The sequence below is a fragment of the Aulonocara sp. 'chitande type north' Nkhata Bay genome, linkage group LG11 (assembly GCF_057382095.1).
Source record: "Aulonocara sp. 'chitande type north' Nkhata Bay isolate Kocher_YH1m ecotype deep benthic linkage group LG11, A_spYH_male_GT1.1, whole genome shotgun sequence".
Taxonomy (NCBI): Eukaryota; Metazoa; Chordata; class Actinopteri; order Cichliformes; family Cichlidae; genus Aulonocara; species Aulonocara sp. 'chitande type north' Nkhata Bay.
Genome location: NC_141354.1, coordinates 22,104,595 through 22,128,867, shown reverse-complemented (window position 1 = coordinate 22,128,867; position 24,273 = coordinate 22,104,595). Strand labels below are relative to the sequence as shown.

General features: G+C 39.9%; 2 protein-coding genes across 3 annotated transcripts; both read right to left on the bottom strand.

Moving 5' to 3' along the window:
- Positions 1–216: 216 nt before the first annotated feature.
- Positions 217–10,473, bottom strand: rhbdl2 (rhomboid, veinlet-like 2 (Drosophila)). Of its 2 annotated transcripts, none has more exons than XM_086311124.1 (8): positions 10,310–10,473; positions 8,513–8,756; positions 6,734–6,882; positions 5,503–5,615; positions 4,899–4,999; positions 2,295–2,355; positions 2,135–2,196; positions 217–1,752 (listed from the first exon to the last, which is right to left on the bottom strand). In XM_086311124.1, exons 2-8 carry the CDS (start codon positions 8,741–8,743, stop codon positions 1,573–1,575), a joined length of 897 nt encoding a protein of 298 aa, XP_086167250.1. In that variant the 5' UTR covers positions 8,744–8,756; positions 10,310–10,473; the 3' UTR covers positions 217–1,572. The 2 variants fall into 2 exon arrangements, with proteins under 2 accessions (XP_086167250.1, XP_086167249.1); XM_086311123.1 differs by lacking the exon at positions 10,310–10,473 and adding an exon at positions 9,875–10,288.
- A 714-nt stretch (positions 10,474–11,187) lies between these two features.
- akirin1 (akirin 1) lies at positions 11,188–24,204 on the bottom strand. Its single transcript, XM_086311122.1, has 5 exons — positions 23,783–24,204; positions 14,635–14,781; positions 13,023–13,151; positions 11,832–11,903; positions 11,188–11,737 (listed from the first exon to the last, which is right to left on the bottom strand). Exons 1-5 carry the CDS (start codon positions 23,985–23,987, stop codon positions 11,727–11,729), a joined length of 564 nt encoding a protein of 187 aa, XP_086167248.1. The 5' UTR covers positions 23,988–24,204; the 3' UTR covers positions 11,188–11,726.
- Between the last annotated feature and the right edge of the window lie 69 nt (positions 24,205–24,273).

The following is a 24,273-nucleotide window of genomic DNA, read 5'->3' as shown; positions in this document are numbered from 1 at the left end:
GCATCACACATATTAGTGCATTAGGTAAGAATGGGCGTGCCTGCATTGGGCCAAAACATACTTTGCTGACTTTGGCCTGAAATAAAATAGGTTTCCCACTGGAGGTGGTACTGACAAAATGTTTACATCTAGTGTAGCTCATGTCTGTGTTTTGTGATGTTTCTGACTGGATTTTTCACTCTGTGCTTAGCTTTAATTATCAAATGAAGATTAAGCTTTTTTTTTAAATTTATTATTATTTTTATTAAACCTGTTTTTTACTTACTGTCTGTACAGATGCAGATTAGTTGCCATATAAGCAGCTGTTTCCTGGAGCTGCCTGTATATTTGTTTCTATCCTGTTTTTTAGACATTACTGAGTAGTGTGGCACAGTGCGTCCTCTGCTGGTCATATTTGTAACTGTTCTTGGTGGGGTTGCTGCTGTATGAGACTGATCTCGTTTAATTTATTGAGGAGAAACTTCAGTACATCTCCAATATGTCAAAGGGAGAACTTTTCAGAAATGATTCTCTAAAAACCATAATTTTGATCACGCATCTGCACATAAATGGGAGATTAATTCCAACACTTTATTACCCAGAAACGTTTAAATCAGATCACTTATTAGTAGATAACCTACTGGCTGTATCTATATCTGACCCAGGCTATGGTGCTATTAAGGAGGGATGGTGACTCTACCCCACAACAACATCTGGAACACAGAGAGCAGAATATGTAAATGCATACCACCAGCGGACCTGATCAAAACCAGGTTTAACCAAGTGGAACACAAAATAAATCTTCAGAAGTTCCATATTTAATGTGAAAAAAATATTTACAAATGTGACTTGTTTATGAAAACACAGTGTAGAAGGTCTGTTTGGTCTTTTTGTCATAGTTTACACACAATCTTAGATAATTTACAGTTTCAATAACAAAAAATATTTTTTGTTTAAAAAAAAAAGTACATTTCTAAAATAACATGCTTGATAGTAAAGCGGCTTCATAGCTAAAGAAAACGCATTAAGGACACTCACCCTGTTCTTCCAGTCATTACATCAGTGTAAACATATAGTTATGGCTGTCACGTATAAAAACTCTTAAAATGTGATGTCAGATGTTAATATGATGTTTTCTTCTAGTGCATAGTGTTTTTAAGCAGTGTAAGAAACTTTTCTATGAACAGTGGATCAATGGCAGTCCTCAATGATCCAAATAAAAAGAACACAGTGGAAAATACAGAAAGTCAAAACAAAGCACACAAGGAAAAAGTAAACCACATATGTTAATTAAGTCATACATAACTGCCCCATCATGTTCAAAATGAATGCTTCAATGGGCACATTTTCATCTGCATAGCCTTAAAGCAACACTACACATAAACAGCAGGAGGAGCCATTTCACACAAATTCAGCCCTAAAGAGAGCTCAAAGTTAAAAAAAAAAAAAAAAAAGAAGGCTAAAAACCCAACAAATCAATGTTCGGGTCCCTAAAAAGTAACTGTTCTCTACAACAAATCAGTAAAAATCTGCTTCCTGAGTGACACAAGAATTTTAGAGTTTAAAACAGGACCTGAGTGCAGCTTCATGCTCCTACGGGGCTGGAGAAAGGAAGATGTTGAAGAACACAGCAAAGAGAACAAAGATTGTGTAGCCCACTATACAAATCCAGAAACGTGGGTCTTTGAGTAGCTTCTCATTGTAAGCACTGAAGAAGACGTAGCCGACGGTCATCCCTGCCACAATTCCTCCAAAGTGAGCAACAAAGGACACCTAAGAGAAAAGACGACATTTAGTCTTTCACTCTATTTACAATGTAGTCACGCTACTGCCCCCCACCCCCACTGGAAAGCGACTCAGAAAACTTGCAAGACCAGTTTAATAACCAAATAAAAAGGTTGTGTTCTGGTTGTGTGGAAAGCTTTGGCATGTTTTGCACAGAGGAGCGCGTATCGGCATGAATAATCAAGTTTCAGCAAGAGCTACTGAGCTCGTCTGTAGCCACAAGGAAGTAATGCTATCACAAAACAAGCTTGCTGCTGGGGGAGGTTAGCTGACTTAGCTGGATCTGTCTTGAGGCATCTTCTGTGTCAGAGGAGATTAACAAAAGGCCCTGTTTGTTTATGGCTTTTGCACAGCAGCAGCAAAATCATACCTGTAAACCATCTTCATATTTGACAAATCTTCTGTAGAAGGCAAACCCGAAATCTAAACCAACTGGGAAAAAGCAAACAGTTTTAAATCAAATGTTTCTGAAGGTAATTTCCTCAGGTACAAAAACACAAACAGGCCAAAACACAGCTAGGAGAACCTACCAAAGACCACAATGAAGAGGATACGAAACACTCCAAGGAGAGGAATCATCTCTCTGAAATTCTGTAGATTGAAGCAAACACCAGATCAATACTTAGATTTAAACTTAACACAGTAATTTACATCTGCCATATATTTGTAAGTAAAAGGGGCATTGGATGATCAGAAATGTAAATGTACAGCTATTTTGTTTTTCTCTATTTTTGGTCATAAAAAATTTAATTACTAATATCAAATAAAAATTCACCTAATGAGGTCAGCACATGTACAAATAATCCTTATGAGCCAAAAGCATTCCCAGAGCTCTAAATGCTCTGTTTCATCATGACCACTTTGTATGATGTAAAATGAAAGCTGATAACTTGAATGTGGTCATTTCAGGCAGACAGCAGTGGCTGTCAGTAGCTAGCACAAACGCTCTGTTTGCAGAGGTCAGCCAGTGATAAGAAAGCTGCCTTAAAAGGACTGAACCTAAAATGGCTTGTTTCAAAGAGGGGATGAACTAAGGGACTGTCCTAAGGCCCAATGTAGGGCTAAAAAGAATTTACACTGTTCACTATGTAAAGTTACTACCACTGCATCCAACAACAAAATCATGGAAAAGGAAAAGAACAGAATAGTTCCCCTTTAATTAAACAAGCTGTGCGAACTATTGCTATGAACACATCACTCACTTCCTCTCGTTGATTTCCAAAGTCATCCTATAGACTACCATCCAATGTTGCCCAGTTAGATTTAGAGATGGACCGATCCGATATTACGTATCGGTCCGATACTGATCTAAATTACTGGATCGGATATCTGAGAAAAATAAAAAATGTAATCCGATCCATTAAATATCACGAAAGCACCTCACAAAACTTGCAACACGCCATAACTCGCCTCAGAACGTTAGCACGTCGGAGCAGTATGCATCACGTGATAGAGCGGCTGTGGCATGCGGGACCTGTAGGTGGTCTGGATAGCATGTGGAGCTTCGCTAGCAACCTGGCATTTCATCTCCGACAAAGTTATCCCCGAGAGAAGTAAAGCAAGTGTGTAAGTCCATCTCTGAATGTTTGTAAAGCATTCCTGCGTTAAGCTTAACAAACGATATATGGAGCGACTGCCTCTCCTGCTGCTACTTCAATCATGAAACTGCTTAACGATCAGCTGATCGGCTTTTCTGTCGCGAGTCCGTTTCTCTTGTTCGTTTTTGGCCCACTTTGCACCAGAAAGAGGAAACCAGCGGCTGAACAACAGCAGCACGTTTAAGCTTGATCAGCTGTTGTTAGAATGTATTTAATCTTACTTTCTACTCCAGGATCTTTTTCTATGTAGCTGACGGCTGGTAACTGTGCAGGGGCGGATCTAGCAAAGTTTAGCCAGGGGGGCCGATAGGGCATTAACTGGGAAAAGGGGGCACAAAGACATACTTTTCTTTCTTATTCTCATTTAAAATGTCGAGCTTTTAATAAATAATTATCTGACACCCAAAGTTTTAATTTGATGTAAAATGAATAGAAGTCCATTACTGTATATAGTAACTATTAAGTCTAATATATATACCCTAGTAAGCTATAGTACTTTTTCCTTTGGGAAGGTACCATCTGTGCAGTCTGCAATTTTGTTGAAGAAAGATGTTGAATCTATTTAATTATTCTTGAAAAATAATTGATTTCTGTGCATTTTTTTTCACACTGCATCAAATTAAGGTTGATTACATCGATTAAGCATCATGAGGTGGAGCGTGAGGGGTGGTTCCCTATTTTTTATTTATTTTTGTTGTTGCTGGGAGTTGGAACCCTATTAGTTAGGTTGCTTAATATTTACGCTAAGTACTCTTTAAAATACCAGAATAGGGAGGATGGTGTAGGTTTGAGTTTATTAGATTGATCAGTATTGCTGAACTATGAAATATTTTTTTTTGCATACAGGTATAACAGAATAGCTTTAGTGTAGTTGTTGTTTTAAACTTGAGTATGAACTTATACAAAATGCAGCAAGATATAAAAAAAAAAAACAGTTTTGTTGATTAAAAAACACTATATCGGATTCATATCGGTATCGGCAGATATCCAAATTTATGATATCGGTATCGGACATAAAAAAGTGGTATCGTGCCATCTCTAGTTAGATTCTCCCCCTGACACTACTTCCTCTTTTTCAGATTGCACCTTCTGCTTAAGATACAGTCCACCTGTGTGCACCTTCCTCCACTCATATGTTGTTGTTTTTTTGCAGTAGGTATTCACCACAACCATTTCCATCCTTTTTGCAAAATCCACCACGATCTGTTTTTCTGCATTTCTGTCCTTGATACCACATCTATGAACACTTCAGCTCTTTTCCCTTCAGCTATGTATCTAATCAAGCCTGATCCAATCACCAATATCTACCGCTCTGACTTAAATCTCTTCACCCAACTTATTCCCAAATTCTTCTTTCTCTTCTGACACCCAACCTGTGGGGCATATGCACTGACAAAATTCAACATTACTACTTCAATTTCTAGTCTTTACCTACAAGACTAACCTGTAGATCATGTCTCTTTACTACCTACACCATATTGCATTGTCACATGAAAAGAAAATACAGATTTCCTGATGAACTGCTGATGAACTTACCACCACAGCGTTCATGAAGTAACCACCGAGTAGGGCATAAACACCCCCAGAAGCCCCCACCAAGGCACTGAGAGGGTCAAAAATGGAACTGGCCAGAGACCCTAAGGGAGAAACATGCACAGCTTTAACACTCAAACACAAACAGGAACAGGAAAATTAACTTCAGAAAGGCTGAGTCTCAGGAAGGGAGGCTTGCTGACATCTGGTAGTTAGAGTCCCAGAGGACTGGGGTCATGGACAGAGCCGTCTCTGCCATACTGCCTAGGAAAGTAGACATCGTGATGCTTTGGCTTGGCCCTGCCATTGCAACGACTATTCCACACAAGTTTGTGAAGTGGAGAATATCCCTGATTGGACATCATATATCAAGATTAAGGACCTATACCTGGATTAAGAGTCACATCTGGGCAGATAACATCAGACTTGTACGATTATAACTGGACGATAGTCCCAGATTAGCCTCAGGGACATAGCAGCAATCCAATTTAAAGCCAGACCAAACCATCATGGCACTTTGTGTGTCCTCTATCCTCTTTCAGTATTCCACCAGCAGGTGGTTCTCTGTTTTGAGGCTGTTAAGTGAAAGAAAAAAGGTAATTCTCACCTGCAAGAACACCAGAAAGATAAACCATCCCCACTTCAAATCCTTTGTGCACCAGCTCCAGTGCGATTCCTACCACCAGTTGCATCAACAGGTTGCCCAAAATGTGCTGCACACTAGAAAATACAAAGTAGGCAATAAGTTCTTGGCCATTGAGATGCAGGACAGCATGATGGACAAAATAGCATGAACACAGACAGTTCTTTTTTAGATCGCTCATTCTGAAGTGTTAAGCCTGTTTAAACTGGTTTTATTAGTAAATCAGTTCCACAAATGTTACTTTAAGAGACTAAACTTGGTTTGTTTGTTTCTGCACATTGTTCCAGAAGGATACTAAAGCAGTTTGCAGGCCAGATTCAAAGCAATATACAGTGCGTTTATTCATGGGGGGGAAAAAGCCAGGGCAACAACACACCTCAGGTAAGTATTTTTAATATTTTTGGACAATAAGAGTGTCCGTGGCAATAAGCTCTATATGATTTTGTCTACACACAGCATACACTTCATTGTTGCTTTTGGTCTTTTCAGAGGTTTTTGTTACAGAATATCACCCGCCTTAAACCTTAGGGTTTGTTTTTTTCAGTCAGACTTGGTTAGACTGTTGTTCCTCTTTGCTAATAGCTTTCCTGTGGAGTCATGATGTTTGGTTTTCCGGTCTTTCTGCAGCTTATGCACTAATGACTTCTTTCTTGCTGCATCCAGTACATTTGCAGTGGTTTTACAGCCATGCCAGACAATTACTACCAAGATTCCATGCAACTCTTTAACATGACCTGAAGCTCAACTTGAGTTTGCATGCTATCCATGTGCCTGCACTGGTTTCCTCTTTGGGGGGGGGGCTCAAAATGAAATTGGTTGTAGGTGTGGGAGGTGTGACTGTCTGCCTCTCTCTGTGCTATCCTTGTAATAAACCTTTGATCTGTCCAGGGTGTGCCCCCATTCTCGACCCATGGCAGCTGGGATAATATTAGTTATCCATCTTCATGAAAAATTACTCACCTCTGTGGTGAGTAATTTTGAAGGGCTACTGCTGCAGCTAAAAGCTCAACGTTAAAAAACACAAGACAGGATGCTTTAGGCAAAACCTGCAATCTCAAAAGTGACCGCTGGGTTTAATTACCACCCGTGAGTGAGTTTTATCCACATTTTTTAAAAATGTTTTTCTGGGGGGTTTTGCACTGATTAGAGCCTCACTCGTGTAATTAACATATTTAAAAGCTCTACCCATGCTTACCCGGCGTGGACAAACATGTAGGAGATAAAGCGCCATGCCTCGTTCCGGCATTCAGGCTTGTAGGTTAAAGGGCTGTTCCAGATGCCTTCATCCAGGGTCACCCACTGTTTCTGTGGCTTCCACACAGCATAGTAGATAAATACAGCCAGCTGATGAATGAAATAGGGTGGATACAAAACATTAGACATGAAGTATGAGAGTCTAAAACACTGTAGAAAAGATATCAGGGTCAAGCTAAATCTAAAATAGCTGTGAAAAAACAAAACAAAAGGATGAGGGAATTAGACATACAGATGTTGAGGTTTGCTTTACTGAGACATGTTTCCCACTAACTTGACCTCAAAACTCCTCCCAGTCTGATGATACAAAGAGTCTACATGGTTATCTCTATGAGTATAAAGCAACAACACGCTGAGAAAGTATCCATGGGCATTCAAATGCAGCAACACTGAACATCTGTGAGCCACAAAGAGAGCTGTTCATTCCTAAGTTTGAACAAGGCAACATGCAAACAGAGGCAACAGGCTTCACACCAGCTCTCACATTACAATATAACCAAGTAGAAAACTGACTTGGTTATCTCACAAGCCCTGATGTGCTCACAGAAACTGAAGCATAAACAGACAATCTATACTGCACAGCAAGCCACATACAACTAAGCCTTTAAAAATACTCCAAAGGACACTAAAAAAGTGAAGAGATCCAGTTAAGTGACTTCAAGGAGCAAAGGTGAATCCTAACAAACACCACTCAGCTACAGCTGCCAATCAAAGTACCAACACGCCTAACTCCAGTATCCAGATAGGCGAGTTATACTGAAATTCACCACCTCTAGTGTTGTTGTGACGGGGGACAGTATCTGCACAGACCAGGCTGTAAACATGAAAGTTGGGCATTTTAACATGGGAGCTTTGTTACATGTGGCCAAGTAGAGGAAGTCTTCCTCTTGGCACTTTGTGGCTCTTTAATTTTCAGCCCCGGAAATTGAGGCTGGTATGTAAACAAGCTCGGTGGCGTTAGCTCCCAGGTTAGCACTCCACCCTCTTGTCTAAATATGATCACTTCCCGCTCCAAAAAACCAAAATGGCAGAAGCCATAAAGTTCTGGCAACAAGGCCAGAAAGAGGAGCTCACATTGGCACTATGAGAGCTTACAGTGATGTGTGTTTAACATAGAGGCGATTTTAAATACACTCCCTGTAACCTTGACTTAATAATGTACATCATAAATAACTCTTTGAGGTCAGAGTAAATCAACTGATGAGCTACCAAATTCCACTGGATGTTTTTATTTAACTGAATCTGAATGAAAGACACACTGGCTTTCTGTGGAAAAGCTTCTTCCAGCAGTGAAGCTCAGTGTAACCTGAAGCTACCGCTGTTTTCACTGATAACAATGACTTGATGAATCTGGACATTCAGAGGAGGCAGTGCAGATGTTGAAAGACATGGAAAGAAAGAAATGCCCAACAAAGCTTCTCAGTTTAAGGCTTCATCTTTGTGAAAACACACATTTTCAAAGATATACAAACAGTCAAATAAGACACAAATAATTTCTCATTAATATCTGCTATCCTATCCAATTCAATCCAACTTTATTTATAAAGTACTTTTAAAAAGCCAGCACAGGACCAAAGAACTGTATAGTAAATAAGTTAAGAACAAAAGAACAACAAAACAGTACTATTAACAGTTACCCTGAATGTATTTAATACTAATGTAAACCAAAATCACTGTCCTAGTGCCTGTACAGTATCAGTGTGTGCATATGCAGAACTACCTCTGCAATACTGATGAGGATGATGAAGATGGGGGGTGGAAAGCAGTTGGCACGTTCCAGGTACTTTTCGCGCAAGTGTTCTGGGAGCATCCATTTGGAGACAAGACGGTGGAACTTCTCAAAACATCCCATCTCCAAGACACCATCTGGTTGCTCCTCTTCATCCCCCGGCTGCCTCTCATCCGTTTCCACAGGAAACGGCTCCTGCTGCTCCAGGTCATCGTCCGCCATCACTGCTCCAGCCCTGAGTTAAAAGTGAATTCTAAGTTAGTGTAAAAGAAATTTGAGTACTACTGGAAGCGGGAGCTGCTTTTTAAGCTTTTAAAATGTGGATGGAAATTAATTTAATAAATAGTATGTGGTCATTTCACATCTATTTATGTCTTGACAGCCACGTTCTGTTAGATTCTCTTTTGCTTTCATAACTACCTGAATTCTTTGTCACACAGAGCTAGAAACACCTGCCTCTGCGAGTTTAGCCCATATTACCAAGAAAAGATCCCTCACACCATTAATCCACCAGCAGGCTGAATCGTTGACACAAGGCCAGATGGATCCATGCTTTCATTTTGCATTTTAATTTTTGTTTACACCCAGTAGCCGATCCTATTTTCCTCTGACACCAACAATTATTATAATTCTCTTCTCTTTCCCCCCCTCAGACTTCTTTAGATTTCATTTAGTTTTAAAGGTCTAGTTTCTTGTTTCAGTTTCGCTCCGATTATTGAGGAATATTTAGGTTAATTTTTTCTCCTTATATCCGGAAGTTTTTCGGGAGACGACACTTAACAGGTTTTGAAAAAGGAACCAAAACAAACACATCGTTTTGTGAAGGCAGCTGACTCTCAGTCATGTCCCAGAACAAGTAAACATCCAATATTCAATAAAGCCTCCTCCGGGTTGTGCGCAAGAAAATTGACTAAAGAAATGTTTTACTTAGATCAGTTATGTTTCAGCTGATTATTTCAGCCTTGTTTACAAGAGCTGGCCTGAAGCTGGGTGTCGTCTTTAATCGTGCAGTTCAACTACATGAAATACACTGAAGGTTACTGTAAGCATTAAACTAACTTTTAAGACTATAGGCTGAGATTCTAATTTATTATTATTAATAATGTTATTTTATGGCACTTCCTTCCGTGTTGCCTACATTTTGACCTACAACTGATCTCACAGCACAGTAACAGTGCAGGGTTACCGGGTGCTGTAGCATTTCCTGTTTTCTGGGCGAAGTCTGATTTTTAGGGCTCGGTGACTGTCGGCATTAAGAGGCTTTGGATTACATTCGCGCTCGTATCTTCTTGGATAGCTGCGTAAAATAAATACATAAAATAAATTGATCATCACGAACTTTGTCTAACTCACCTTAACCTTCAACAGGAAGAGAGAAGATGGCTCCAGGCGGTGCCAAAGAGACAAATACCGACTTCTCCAAACTAAATCAAACGACTCCAAGTCCTGAATGAAAGAGCTGATCGGTGAGAACTGGAGTTAAACAGTAACCTACAGCAATGTTTTGTGGGGTTTTTCTCCCCCTGTTTATCTTAGTCCGGCCATGCTTTCGGGCGACCCGCAGAGCTGCCTTCTTCAGACTGACCCTCCCTAAGAGACTGAAAGAAAACGCTTAAGCCCTTGTTGATAATTATAGGTCTTTCATTGCTTTTTTCCTGCAGGAAGCTTCCTTCTTCCTACGCGACATAAACAAACCCCGATGCTCCCCTTCTTCTTCCCAGGTACAGCACAGCTGTGTTTTTTCCCCCCACAAATCCCAAGTTTCCAAACCGCGCACAAACAGCCTACCTGTTCCCCTCGTACCACACCTGTGGTCAGTGACGTCACAGACACGGTAGCGCTTCGTCCCAAGGAGCCGTGGCCTAATCCCGACCAACACTATACAACCACCCCAGCGTCCAACCACACATATAAAAGAAAATACTCTTGAGTAGAAGCGTGGCTCATTCAAACTGATCAGTGTCAATAAACTTCACTCAGGTCAGAGACCCGCTTTAATATTGAGGTTGTAGTTCTCCCAATCTACCACAGGGGGGTGCTACAGCACGCAAATAAGGCTAATAGACGGGATTATTTTTAGAATCAACGATTACAGTAGATAAGACACCAGTTGTGAACAAGTCTTAATGGCCATACAGTTCCCATTTGAACAAGTCATCAGCTCCGAGATTTCAACATAAATAGGTTTTATTATTATTATGCATGGATGAATCTCTTTTGCTAAATTCATCAATTATACTCCATTAATCACAGCTCATCTGTATTTTTCTGTACAAAATGTCAGAAAATTCAAAAGCAAAAGCAATAAAATTCAAATTTAGTCGTTTATCTACATTTAATTATAACCCTTGTTTTGTTTTTGGAAGACAAGCCAAACCGTAGATTAAAAAACAAAAACAAAAAAACCCCAGCAGTATTCTTCAGGATGATAATTTCCAATAACCTGTTTTAGGTTAAAATGATGTTCAACATAATTTTACTCAAAGTTCAGTCATTTAGGTGTGCAAAGAAATACATTTGAGATGATACAAAAAAAAAAAAAAAGCATATTTTATGGTCAACATGTCACAAAAGAGCAACTATTACTGACCTTATGATGAGATGTTGTGGCTTAATGTGCACATTAATATAAATATGGAGCTTTAAAGAAACACCCAGACAACATGTTTTAGTCACAGAACTTTTATTTTTTTCAAAAGGGAGAAAAATCCACATTTTGGGTAAGTTTTGTGAGGAGGGAGGTTGGGAAAGGGGGGACAGTAAAGTGGGACAAGGTGAGAAGCAGGAGCCAGTAGATACAGCTGCTGGAAGGTTATACAGAACGGTCACAAGCCAATAAGCTTTTTCTACAGCGCTGGCAAGAGATTCAACAAACATCTGCTTTAGTGAGGAAGTCCAGAAAAGCATATTTTAAAAAAAATAAAAGAGAAGGGGAAAGAAAAAAAACAAACAAACAACAAAACAAACAAAAGATAGCGGGCTTCATACAGATTTTCTCTCAGACTTTTCTAAGTTTGGCCAGCAGCAATAATTTTGAAGTAAGAAACCAACTTCTGGATTAAAAAGTGGATAAATCATGGCACCCAAACAGTTTGAGAAGGGACGAGGGGGCGGTGTTAGGGAAATAAAATGTAAATCAACTGGAAGGAGGCAGTAGAAGAGCAGCCATCTTATTAGAGGAAGCCGGGATCACACGGATGTGAGCTCAGGACACATCTGAAATACAAAATAGTTGTTATTTTAAGAGAGGCAGTCCTTTTTAACTGAGAACAGACTTAAAAACAAAGTAAATAAAGATAACAGTACTCACAACTAGCAGGTCGAGCTCCGTATCTTCGCATTATCTGGTCTTGTGTGAATTTTACAAAAGATTCATATTGTTCTGAAAAGAGAAGAGGATTGAGGTGAGGGTGTGTGCCACATTCTGCAAACATCAAATGGGTGGAGGAACGAGTCTTCATTTTCATTAAGCTAAGTACCTGAAAACTGATTCACAATCACATTTCCAGGTCTTTTAATAAAAACTGTCCATAATAAAGCATCAGTAGAACTACTAAACCTCACCGACACCGTTTTAATCAGTGTACCTCTGCTACAATCGGCTCCCTGTAGTTATGTGGAGGAGGAAAAGTCAACTTTAGAGCAGCGCAGATAACCATTACTTTGAGTTATACTCAATGGAAGGACAAAAATATCAGTAAAGTACAAACGGTTTGGCTCAGACCACAAATAGCTGCTAACAATGACATTGCCACTTTCCTAGAACTGACAGCAAGCCAGTACAAACGTAGCAACCAAGAACCCAGAGTGACGTTAAAGCAGAGTGTTTGCTGACCCCTGCAACACTGTTCTGTGTGGCTTTCGGCCTCGATAGAGCAAAGACCCTGTGTGTTCTCATTAGCACAGGCATTTGTGTTAGTGTGAGGGGCTGCACACTATGTGATAATGCACCTGGGGCCATGTCACAGAGCAATGCAAAAGTAAAGACAAGCTTAACAAGTTTTCGTTTACAGGAAGAAAAGAAGTAACGTACTTTTGTGTGCAACAGTCAACACTGCTTTTAATAAACATAATGTGTGATATGTAGCAGATCGTCTCACTTCCTGTATACAACAAGCCCAAGCTGGAATTTGGAAGTTTATAAACCCTCCAAACACTCAGGCCTGAGTCAAAACAGAGAGCGCACTTTTTTTTTTTATTAAATTAACCGTTTTAAAGCAGACATACTCAAATGAATGCAGATTTGCTTTTGTTGCCAAAAGACATTTTATATCCTCTTTATGTCTTTGTTCCCTCCAGCTGTTATAAAATATTCATCTTGGGATTTAATAGCACATTTAAACTCCCAGGAAGCTACACACTGTAAACGCTTAGTCGTGAAAATCTGAGAAATACTAAAGACGAATGCTTGTCACACTGACTGTACATCATCCCCGGAATATAAAGGGCACTGTTCATATTAGAGTTGTTTCAATTTTATTATTAAGGAGGATTTTTTTACCTGCAAGTTTTGTATTAAGGATCTGTTCGTACTCCTCCCGGATCTTCTCCTCGTGGTCTTTGAGCAGGCGCTCACACAGGTAGCTCACCTGCCTCAGCGTAAACGAAGGCTGGTCCTTCCTTGAGGCACCTGAGGAAAAAAGCAAAACAAATCAGATCAGCTATAAATAAGGCAGAATCACATCTATGGTGCAATACCCAGTCATGGGCAGAAACATCCTCTCTAAGCTAATAGCTGCTCAGCTGGCTGCAGAATTACAGCTCTGTGTCCTCTCTCACCTCAGAAAGACCAGGAGGGTCATGCAACACTAATGCTGCCTCTTTCTGAGTCTCCCCAGCGTCTCTGCCAGGCTCAAACTGGAGCCGGCTTTAGCTCGGTGATTCATTACAAAGTGGTCTTTGAGGTCTGCTATGAGCCAGATAGACTAAAATGTTTGTAAGTCACAGTGGAGGATGGCAGAGTGGGGATGAAGGTTAAAACAGTGGCCTCGCAGACAGAAAGAGGCCAGGTTAGTAACAGTGCAGTCATTGTGATCTACGAGGTCGTCCTGCATAGAGTCACACAGCACACAGACCCAAAGCCCTGAGGCTTGGATTACACACAGACACTGGGATTTTTTTTTTTTTTTTTTTTTTACTTTATGCACCAAACTGATAATGTAACCACTGCTGAATGGAACAACTTGAAACAATGCCTGTAATTCCATCACATCTGATGCATTGCATCACATAAAATAGCAGTGGGCCAATTTTTTTTTATGGAAGCCACATCAAGCTGCACAAAGCAGACGAGGAGGGGAAAAAGTCAACTCTTTTAGTGAATCTGATCTATGAGCTTCAGATTTAATTCTATTTTATTGTATTTGTATAGTGCAAAGTCACAAGGGTCTTTTTCCTCCTGACCATGTAATAACATGACAGGTCTCTTTAAATTATGTATGTATTTAAATAATCTAATGTTAATCTAAAAAAAATTTTCCAACTGAAACACATACGTTACAGTCAACAGCACTTGGATAATATGCCCATGATGCATGTATTCTCTGTGTTCACCCAAACTTTTATCGTATCTAGTGGATAAGAGTGACTCACCAGCAGCAGGTTAGATTTGGGACAGAAGTAAAGTTATGTCAAAGGGTGATGATGATGGCGATCAACAATGATCAACGTGGAGCTGATAGAAACTGTCTAAACTGGCAAGCTATCTTATTTCACCAATGATAAAGTATATTATTGACAATGATATTAATTAAGTCCATCTTCCCCTCTATAAAACATCCACATATAACAAACACTTGCAACACTGAGGTATCTTGGCATGCATGGCTACATGTAAAGAAGCTCATGCCCTGACTCCTGTATGCTTTCAAATTGGCGTGTTTCTATGCAACAACAGGAGCACGGAGCAAGTCACCCAGCCCCACGCAGAAGTCAACATCTCTCATCAACACTTCGAAACAGTTTATCTGCCTTTCTTGAAATTGTGCAGTGAGTGTGTTGTGCAGTTGTGTGTTTTATTTATTTATTTATTTGTCTTTATGCTTACCAGAAAGGGGGGAAAAAAAGGAAAAAAAATGCATGGTGCAGAAAACCAAGTTTATTACGTCTCCTACCTGGTGGGGAGCTGGGAGCATTGAGAGAGGAGCTGGGGCTGGGGGCATCACTGGAGCTACAGGCCTCAGTCTGGTTGAAGGCCCCTTCCAGTTGCCGCCGCCTCTGGATCCTGCTGTACTCCTGACGGAGGTTCTGGAAGATTTGCTCTGCGGGGGGGCAAACAGGAAACAAGAAAAACAGGATTAAAAACTTACTCACACATGCTCCCAACACTGAGACATTTGATCGTAGAAATGATGGTCAGTGTAAATTATCTAGAAGTATTTGATGCAAACTTTAAATGTCCACATTTAAATAGCAGAATAAGCCAACTTTTGTTTTTCGCACATAGATTTGTTCCAGGAAAAAACCCTGCTTATTTTCATTAATCTGTTCTGTTGTTAAATTCAAGATCAACCACAAAGCAAAGTTAATATAATCCAGCAAAAAAACAAAGAAAAAACAAAAGAAAAAAACCCAGGAGAAAAAAACAAAAACAAACACTTTCCATGTGTTCTCTGTTAGCCAATATAGGCTAAAATATTGACAGAAGGAACAGATGTGCACTAGATTGACATTAATAACATGACTAACACAGCTGTAACACATACACAGCCAAACAAGGTCTTTTTTGGTTTTTAAATCTTATGACTATCATTTTCACTTCTCTTTCATACAGTTTCCATAATAGCAGTGTGTGAAGCCAAGTTACAACTAGTGCAAATGCTCAGACCTAAACAGCAACAGAAATCACTTCTTTACCAAGGTACCCAACCATTGTCCTTCTATAGTCTGTTTAGCAGTTTTTGTGAAAATGCAGTACAAAGTGATTAGTATTGTTGTACAAGCTGCATGAGTCATGCATTTTTAGCCTAAGAGAAACATAAGTACAGTAACAGGCCAGCTATATACTGTGCATCTATAAGTCAGTCTTATCAAAAAATATTACTTGGCACTAGGGCTGGGCTATATCATACCGTTCACGGTAATACCGGTGTAATTTTGGGCAACGATAGGAAAATGAAATATCGCGATAGAATATGGGTAAAAAGCGCATGCGCAGTGCCTTTGTTTACATACGCACATTGCGGCGACGCAGAATGAGAAGAGCGAAAGCGGATCATAAAATGAAACTTTTTTTATTTTATTTTTTTATTAGTAATATAAACATACAAACAAAATGCACCATATATTACAGATTCAGAGAACAGATATTTCTTACATATTAGCAACTTTCATACATAGTGAAAATAAAATATAAAGATGGGGTCACATAATTTAACAGGTTATTAACTCACTAAATCAAAATCTCCCATAAAGGAAACAAAAAAAGCAGCCTTTTTCTTTTTAACTAAAGTCAAAGATTTAACCAACAAGTTTAAGTCGTTTTTCCAGTAAGCTTCGTAAAATGAAACGGATGAACCAAAACTGGTTTGTAAAAATGCTGCAGCTTCACTGGTGTGGAACTGGTTTAGCTTTCGTCCGTCAGATACACAACAAAGCACTATTTTTGGTAGCGCATGCTAGCGGGCCGGTATTACCGTATTGTTTGGAAAATACGGCGCACTTAAAATCAATCCTTTGATTTTTCTGAAAGTCGACAGAGCCCCTTATAATCCCGTGTGCCTTATGTATGAACTCTGGTTGTGTTTACTGACCTGGAAACGATTTTATGTGCATGGCGCTCGAAAATCTGTCAAATGTTTCAGTACGACTTTGCTGAGCACCGCTTGATGGATTGTCGGAGCATTACGGCTATCGTAGGCGGAGTGATACGTACTGCGCTTAAACATAATATTACCGTATTGTGTGTGTATAACCTCTTTTTAAGTTTTGTGCATATTATACATGGTTATGCTGAGGATGTGTCGGCCAGTTTCCACTGAAATGCCTTTTGGTTAAACTGTCAGCGAGGAATTTGCACTGTTACATTTTTATATAACTTTAATGCACATAAAAAACAGCTGCTTGTTTAAGTGAAAATACATTGATGGGTTTTTTTTGCACTAATAAAGTTGTGGAGTTGTAAAGTATTTTGTCTGGTGTCAATTATATTGTCAGTTATATCGTTATCGCAAATTTTTAAATGTATATCGTGATAAATATTTTTGGTCATATCGCCCTGCTCTACTTGGCACCAGTATATTAATGCAAGTAAGAAAAATGTGCTGCTTTTTAAGGTTTACCATCTGACACTTTCAGGTTGTTAGTTGGACAAAATAATCCCAAACACAATACCTCAAGTTCACCTTGACATGAAAGGTAAAAAAGTGTCACACTCTACTAATTCATGGATGTCCATCTCTTCCTTAAGTTGTGTCACAACAAGTAAATTTTGTTCCTGTACAGTATCTAAGAACTTATCGACTAGCACCTTTCCTCAGAATGAAGTCTATGTTAATCTGCTGTCCAGTGTTAAAAACAGCTAATATCATGGCCTGCATGCTCACATAACAAGTGGCGGGGTGGGGTGAGATCTACACAGGGGCCTGAAACTGAGCTGATAACAGAATATAGAGAGAGTAAAGTTTTCTGTAAGTCGAATAAGATAAAGTCTTGACACACTCTGCATCTCTATATGAGGAAAAGTGCCTTGTTTATTTTGGCTGGGGATAGAGTAAGAAGCCATTCTTTCACTTCAACCCACTCATCAATATGCTTGTTTAGACCTGAGGAGACCCAGAGGATTTACTGCGTTCTATACGGTTGTGCGGTGAACTGTTGTCCTCCGAGATGCATCCTCCTGTTGGATGTAGTCGCGCCTCTAAACCCTCTGAGCATAAACACCATCAGACCAATCTAGAAGGCACTTTTTTGTTTAGCGACTAATAAAACATCGTCACTGCAAACAGAACAATGTCATCTTACAGGCAACAGAGGCTCTGCAGCTTCGTATCAGCTGTATGAAGAGAAAAGGGATGTGGGACAATGTTTAAGCAGATCACTGTTTTGATGCCATTTAAAAACCACTGAAGTTGAAGAAGTTTGACAACAAACTGCAGAAACGGCAAAATGCTGAAGCTGTCCTGAAGACAAATCAAACATCAAGTTATATTAGTTGCTGAAAAATAAAGTGTGAAATGAACTAAACATTCAACAACCTGGCAGGGTTTTATGGAGGCCCAAAAGTAAAGGATGTGCTGAAAGGAAAAAAACAGAATTAATAATTTTTATCATGGCAAACTTAATTCTTGGAAGCCAAAAGAATAGCTGAAATTATTTTTTTAGCCTTTACTATGAGTTCTACCAAGTGCCACTTGGTAGATCTACAGATCTCCACGAACCAGTTTACTAGGGGAAACCTTCCACTTGTAAAGGGAACTCAAACTGACATTTGATCAAACAAAGCCTGCATGAATATGTGTGAGAAGACAAGGCCAGACGCTTAAAGTCAAATGTGTTGAAGAGTTCAAATGGACTGGTTCTTATATAGCACTTTTCTAGTCTACTTCAGTACTCAAAGCTCTTTATACAACACAACTCATTCACCTATTCATACAGACAGTCATATGAGTGCTACTTTTTATATCCAAGTACTTTCTAACATTCACATTGACTGAACATATATGAAGACTGAACTTGGGGTTTAGTACCTTGCCCAAGGATACTCTGGCAAGCAGACTGAAACAGCCAGGGATTGAACCACCAACCTTCCAATTAGCCGATGATCCACTCAACCACAGTCACTCCAAAAACCTTAGCCATTTAATATCATCAATTAAGAGTATCAGTGAGAACACAATCCTCTGAGTGCATGCTTTGTATGCATACAGTATCCACTGATCACAGGTCTTTTCATCTAAATGACAAGTGAAACCCCTCTCCTGCTGTATGTCACTTAAAGCTTTGCCAACTGCCAGTGCCTCAACAGGGTTGCTTGGCAACAATGACCCTGCCACAACTAGACCAAGCAATCAATCACAGAGACTTCCGGAAGCCAGAGCAACACTGTAGAGAAGCTGAAGGGCTAAGCAGTGAATATGCAGAAGATCGGCTAGACATGGACATGGTGGAGAGAAAACAAAGCTGACTCACTTCATTTTACCCTCCACCCGTAAAGGGCGGTAGGGGAGGTAGGTTTCAAATATCTCGAATGTTGGGAAGTAGGTTGTGATGTAAGATTATACTCTCCACGTCCACGAGTTCACCAGCATCTGCTCAGGTCAGAACCACGTAAATATTATCGCACAGTAAGCACGAGGGTCTGTGCAGATGTCTGTATGCCTGTTTGTTTTTTGTGACTCCACTGACATCCATGTGCCCCAGGTGGAGGACTTCAAAGAAGTCTAACAAGAATGACTACTCGGTCATCAGGTCTCCAGGTAACCATGTCCATAAGAGAGTATTACCAAGGCTTTACTGGTAGGGAGGTTTCTGATGACTAATTAACTAGTCATTTAACATAGAGATCAGACTTTCTAACATCAGACTACTCAACTAATATAAAACAACACCCAAAGCATTCAAAACACTAATTAGTAAAGTTAAAAAACAAAAGCAGTATTTTGTATGTATTTTTTGAAGCTATCCAAAACCTTTATTTTTCTTGTTAATCATGTTTTAAAAGTTGCTGCACTTTGTGTCACATATAATGTAGAAAACACAATGTGAGATTGGTTGGCAGAGTTTAGCTAAGTAGAAACTAGTTACATGCAATACACTCTCATTGCTTCTATCTCACTCATCATGCCAATAGTTGGCTAGTGCTCTGCCAGTAAAAACAAATGCATTTCCTTGTGTTTGTAGCTCTGAAAACACTAGTATGGAGTTGGCCCCTTCTCCCTGCAATTCAGAAAACATAGGTGCTGTTCAAAATTTAGTAGCTCCAAGTCCAACATCAACAGCTTGGCTGCCTAGTGACGGCAGACACGCCAATTCACAGTATGCAAACAACAACAACCCCAACTACAGCGGGTACTCAGTGCAGTACTACAAATCAGGCTTTTGGATATTCCCAGAACTTTGATATTTTCTTTACTTCAGACTTTGTGAAAAGTCTTAACGACATATAACTACAGCATGTTAAAATGAAAACAATACACTACCAAGATAATGTGGGTTTTTTTATTGTCTATACAATGCATAAAAATAACCTATAATACATTAAAACAAGTAAAGAAGAACCAAAAAAAAAAGGCAAAAATTCTCTATTTATTCTCTCTTAATATTTAATATTTGCTCTTATAGTCTGCACTACAAGTTGTTTTGATATAGTGACTCTGGTAAGTGAAAATGGTGTGGGGATCTGTTTAAAGCGCCTACATGTTTTGGTAGCAGTGTATCAATGTATAAATAAAATCACCATATTGGTACTTTTTCCTACCAATACTAGCCCTTTTATGTCTATGCATTTAGGTCAGTACAGACACTCTGATAAATAGGCTTCATTTAACACCAGTACAGAGTTTACTCCTGCACAGAAACACAATGGCGCCTTAACTACATTCAGACTGTGTTTTGGTGCATAGTCATACCCGAAGACCCATTCTGAGCCAGGAAAGACCCTGATATATTGTCTAATAGTATGCTAAATGTTCTTTTTTATGGTTATCACTTGAACTATGACCTGGGAAGCTTTCTGCCCAACCTATAAATTAACAGTGCCACACAGTTTATCCTTTTAAGTAACGCCTCTCAAGAAAACACTCCGCTCATTTGTCATCTTCGGGAATTTCACAGAAGTACAAGCCCAGACTGGCAGAGGAGAAGAGGTGTCCTATCTACAGTATGAAATGAAATTGCTTAAAGATCCACTGGCAACGTCCAATCCTGTTTTCTTGCCTTCTCGTCTGCACACGAGAGAACCTGACTAGCTGGAAAACATGTGCGGGTAGAGTTGGGTGGGAGGGATGACAGTTGACCTTTCGTTAAATACAAAGCTGCTTTCGCTTAGCACACCACATCAGAAAGGCAGCCTTGCAGAGCTGCTCCCATGGGAGGCCTCTTTCAGGGAAGATGAGCTTAGTATCAGGTATCTGGACTTTGTGTCTCTAAAGCAGGAAAATCTTCATTACTCCAAGCTCCTGAACTCTAATTCTTTTACAACACAGCCACGCTGTAATTACAAAACAAAATAAACAAATCAGCAGAAGAAGAAAAAGACTGTTTTTAACTGCCCCGTCTTCCCTCAAAACAAAAAACACTCCTGATTCTTTGGCTAGTTTCTGCTAATATTTACAGAGATCAAACACATTTCACAGCAAGCCAACCACCATAAACACCTGTATCTATGAGGAACAGGGCAGCTTCGCCTCATCTCTGACAAATATCATGCACTGCCCCCAGCCTCATCATACAATAATGTGTACAATGAAGCACATTTTTTCCTTACAGTCCAGACAACAGCAACAACAGAGACCCCTTTGTCAGAGATTGCGTCCTAACCAAACCTCAATGAGGTTTAGATTAACATTTTACATACAATTTCAGTATAAACTAATGTAACCCACACAAAGTACTGATGTAGGGCATTAAAAAAACAAACAACCCAAAAAACTGTTTTCTTTGCTCGAACTGACCATGAGGAAGTGTTACTGAAAGTAAATTCATGGTACCTCATTTATGTCCCTTTGCATGAGTCCCCCAAAGTGTTAACATTTTGTTGCGTTTTTATGAGAAACCGGGAGCATGAAAGCTAGCTGAAACTCCATCTTGAATCTTTTCAACAGAAGCTCAAATGTGTGCATTTAACCTTACTGCACAATGAGATTAGTTCTTATTTGATCATTTTTAAACTTGTCCTACCTTTCCACACAAGTCAATTGAATCCCAAGTTGCTGTGCACCATGAATTTATGTTCCATAGCACACGCAACAAGATGATCAGCCCATTCACACTTTGAATTTAGCAATTTGTGACAGATGACAGCAGTTCATTGAAGAAGAATTATAGAAAACACCTTGCATTATTGTTGCACTAATAAGCGCTGCTGCCTGCAAGCAGTAAAATGTTCAGTACATTTTTGCTATACATATAATTATCACAAATTATCACCCAGATGGTTTTCTATAGCTGTGTCCAAAACCAAGGACTGCATCCTCCTGAGGACGCATTTGTAGACCGATTAGGCTGTCCAAATTCGTAGACTCCTCCGAATGCAGCCGACAAATGCGTCGTCCTTTTCCCCGAATTTGAAGGATGGGTTGGGTGTGTCCTTCGTGGCCCACCATATCCCAGAAATCATAGCGCGGCCCAGCCAAACTCCAGTTTCCGGCAATGGCGGCCGCTACTAAGTTTTAAAATTACTCTTATTAATCTTTCTGGGTCACAAAATAAACTTAACATATTTTCAGTATTTCAGTATTATTTTCAGTATTATTATTTCAGTATATTACAGTATCTACCCAAGAGGAACTGATAGCAAATGGAGGAAAAGTACCCAAAGGCAGACACAAGTAGAAGTTCTATATTAAGCTTTAGCTCTTATCAGTCATACATATTAAGCCAATCAGGAAGCAAATGTAGGTATTTGCTCACTTGTTTCCAAAACTTTCTATTAGGTCAGACTGAGACATAATCCTGGGGTGTTTAAATTAAAACTGAAAGCTAAATTCCAAAGAGTTGTGTTCAAACAATACTAGACAAATGTGCAGCCCAGCAGGCATACTGTGCAAACTGGGAGTCGCGTTGGTTTAATGTTCTGATGAATACAACCCTGACTAATAGCATATTTCTTTTTTCGAATATCACTCGGTTTTAACATCATCCATGTTGCTGTTCCAAGGAGGAAAAGAAAATGAAAACAGACATGCACACCCACTCAGTAGTTAGGTCAAGTAACACAATCCCAGCAAGAAACAGCAATAATAGCTATAATGATCAAGTCAAATCGTGTTCCAGCTGCTTAATAACTCAAGTAAAAATAATAATTAAGCCTTTTTTTATTAAAACTACTTCATGGAGGAGACAACTGGGCCAACAACAGTGACCTGGTGAATTTGATTTTCTCAGTTCTGGTAATTTTACTTTTGTGTTTTATAGCTAAAACCTTTCTAGTGAGTTCCGAACTGTTCAATAAGGAGTAAAAGCCTTGAATTTCTACATATCAGGAGCAGTTTTTGGGGTTCAGTATTTGCCAAATGATAGGCAAAAAAGAACACTTTATCTGCCTCCTGAGTCACATTTGTGTTTAAATCCAAAAAATCTAGGGGTTTATAATTGTGTGGTTTTCTGCAAGTTAGAGAGCTAAATTAATCTTGCAATCTTTTTTTTTGGCAGAATTAACCGATTGATTAGGCCTCATGCTGCCATCCTGCCAAATATCACTGACTGGCACATACATTAAGGCTACTTGATGCAGTGGATATACACAAGCAATTAGTCTGGGCCTATTTGTGCACCCCACACACCCATCCAAGACTCACAGTGGATGGAGCTGCATTTTCAAATCAATGGGAGAGTGAAGTACAGGCATAAAGGAAATGAACAATGCCTTCCTCCATGCCTGAGGAGGAAAAGAAATGGTTGTGGTGCATAATGGTAACCCCCACCTCAATACAACACAATTGTGGCACTCTGGCATTGAAACTAAGGAACATTACCCAGGCACCTCCTAATTAATAGTCTGCAATGATGTGGCTGCTGCTGTGATGCCATTTGTCTGCAGGAGAGCCAACGAGCAGGGGTTAAAGAAGAAAGATCTGTTGAGTCCTTTCAGTCCAGTTTTAGTTAAACGAATTAAAGTTTAATGAAATATATTAAATAATTGAACGTGGTAACACGGCTGAAGATTGTCTGAGCAAAGCTTGTAAAAGGGCGTCATGTTTATTCAACTTCCCCTATCGCCATAGACTGTTTGAATTAGCCAAGCGAACAACTCTGGATCTAATTTTTTTTTTCACGGACAAAACAAATTTAGCCAATGTAAGCCAGCTCAGCAAAGAATAGGACGAAAACGGAGAGCTGCAGTGACGCCACAAGCCCCATACTTACAGAGTCGCTTCTACTTTTCGGTGCCTATACTGATTCATTATGATTGGTAACGAGATCTGTTCTGGTAAATCAGCGACGACATTCCCTTTTCCTGACGTTAGCTGAGGTAAGCTAACATTTAGCCTCCAACCCCCATTCAAGTAGCTAGCTATCCATTCCACTCCACCCAAACCCCCTCCCCCATGACACCCACCCTGAAAGGGAGAAAAAGCCGTCAAATTTGGTCTAAATCCATACCTGGAGTGAGCCTGTGTTCGCCGCCAGTAGCCGGAGGAGACATCGAATGCGCCGGGCTGTCGACCGCGGGACGGAGGCTGCATCTTTGAGGGGACGGAGTGCTAGAAGTCCCCGGTAGTGGATTGCACCTTCTCCGCTTGGGAGACTGGGGACTGAGGAGGGCCTCAAACTCCATCGACCGCTTTAACGTAGCTCCACAAGCCATTATAGCTAAACAAAACGGAAAATAATAAGCAGGAAGAAAAACGACCCGCAAACGCTGGGCTTTAAACGCTCGTGCGTGTGTACGTTTAACGTTCCTCGGTTTTCTTCTTCGCCTTTCTTCCGCTCCACAACAACGGATTTTCTTCTCTCAGTAGTAAAGCAACTGCCGACCCTGCCTGCTGAATTTTTAAAACGTCACAAAGCCAGAGCCTACCATTACCGGAAATAGGGGGGTCTTCAAATATTTACAACGAATCTTTCTGTGTTTTTTCGCAGATTTGAAATGT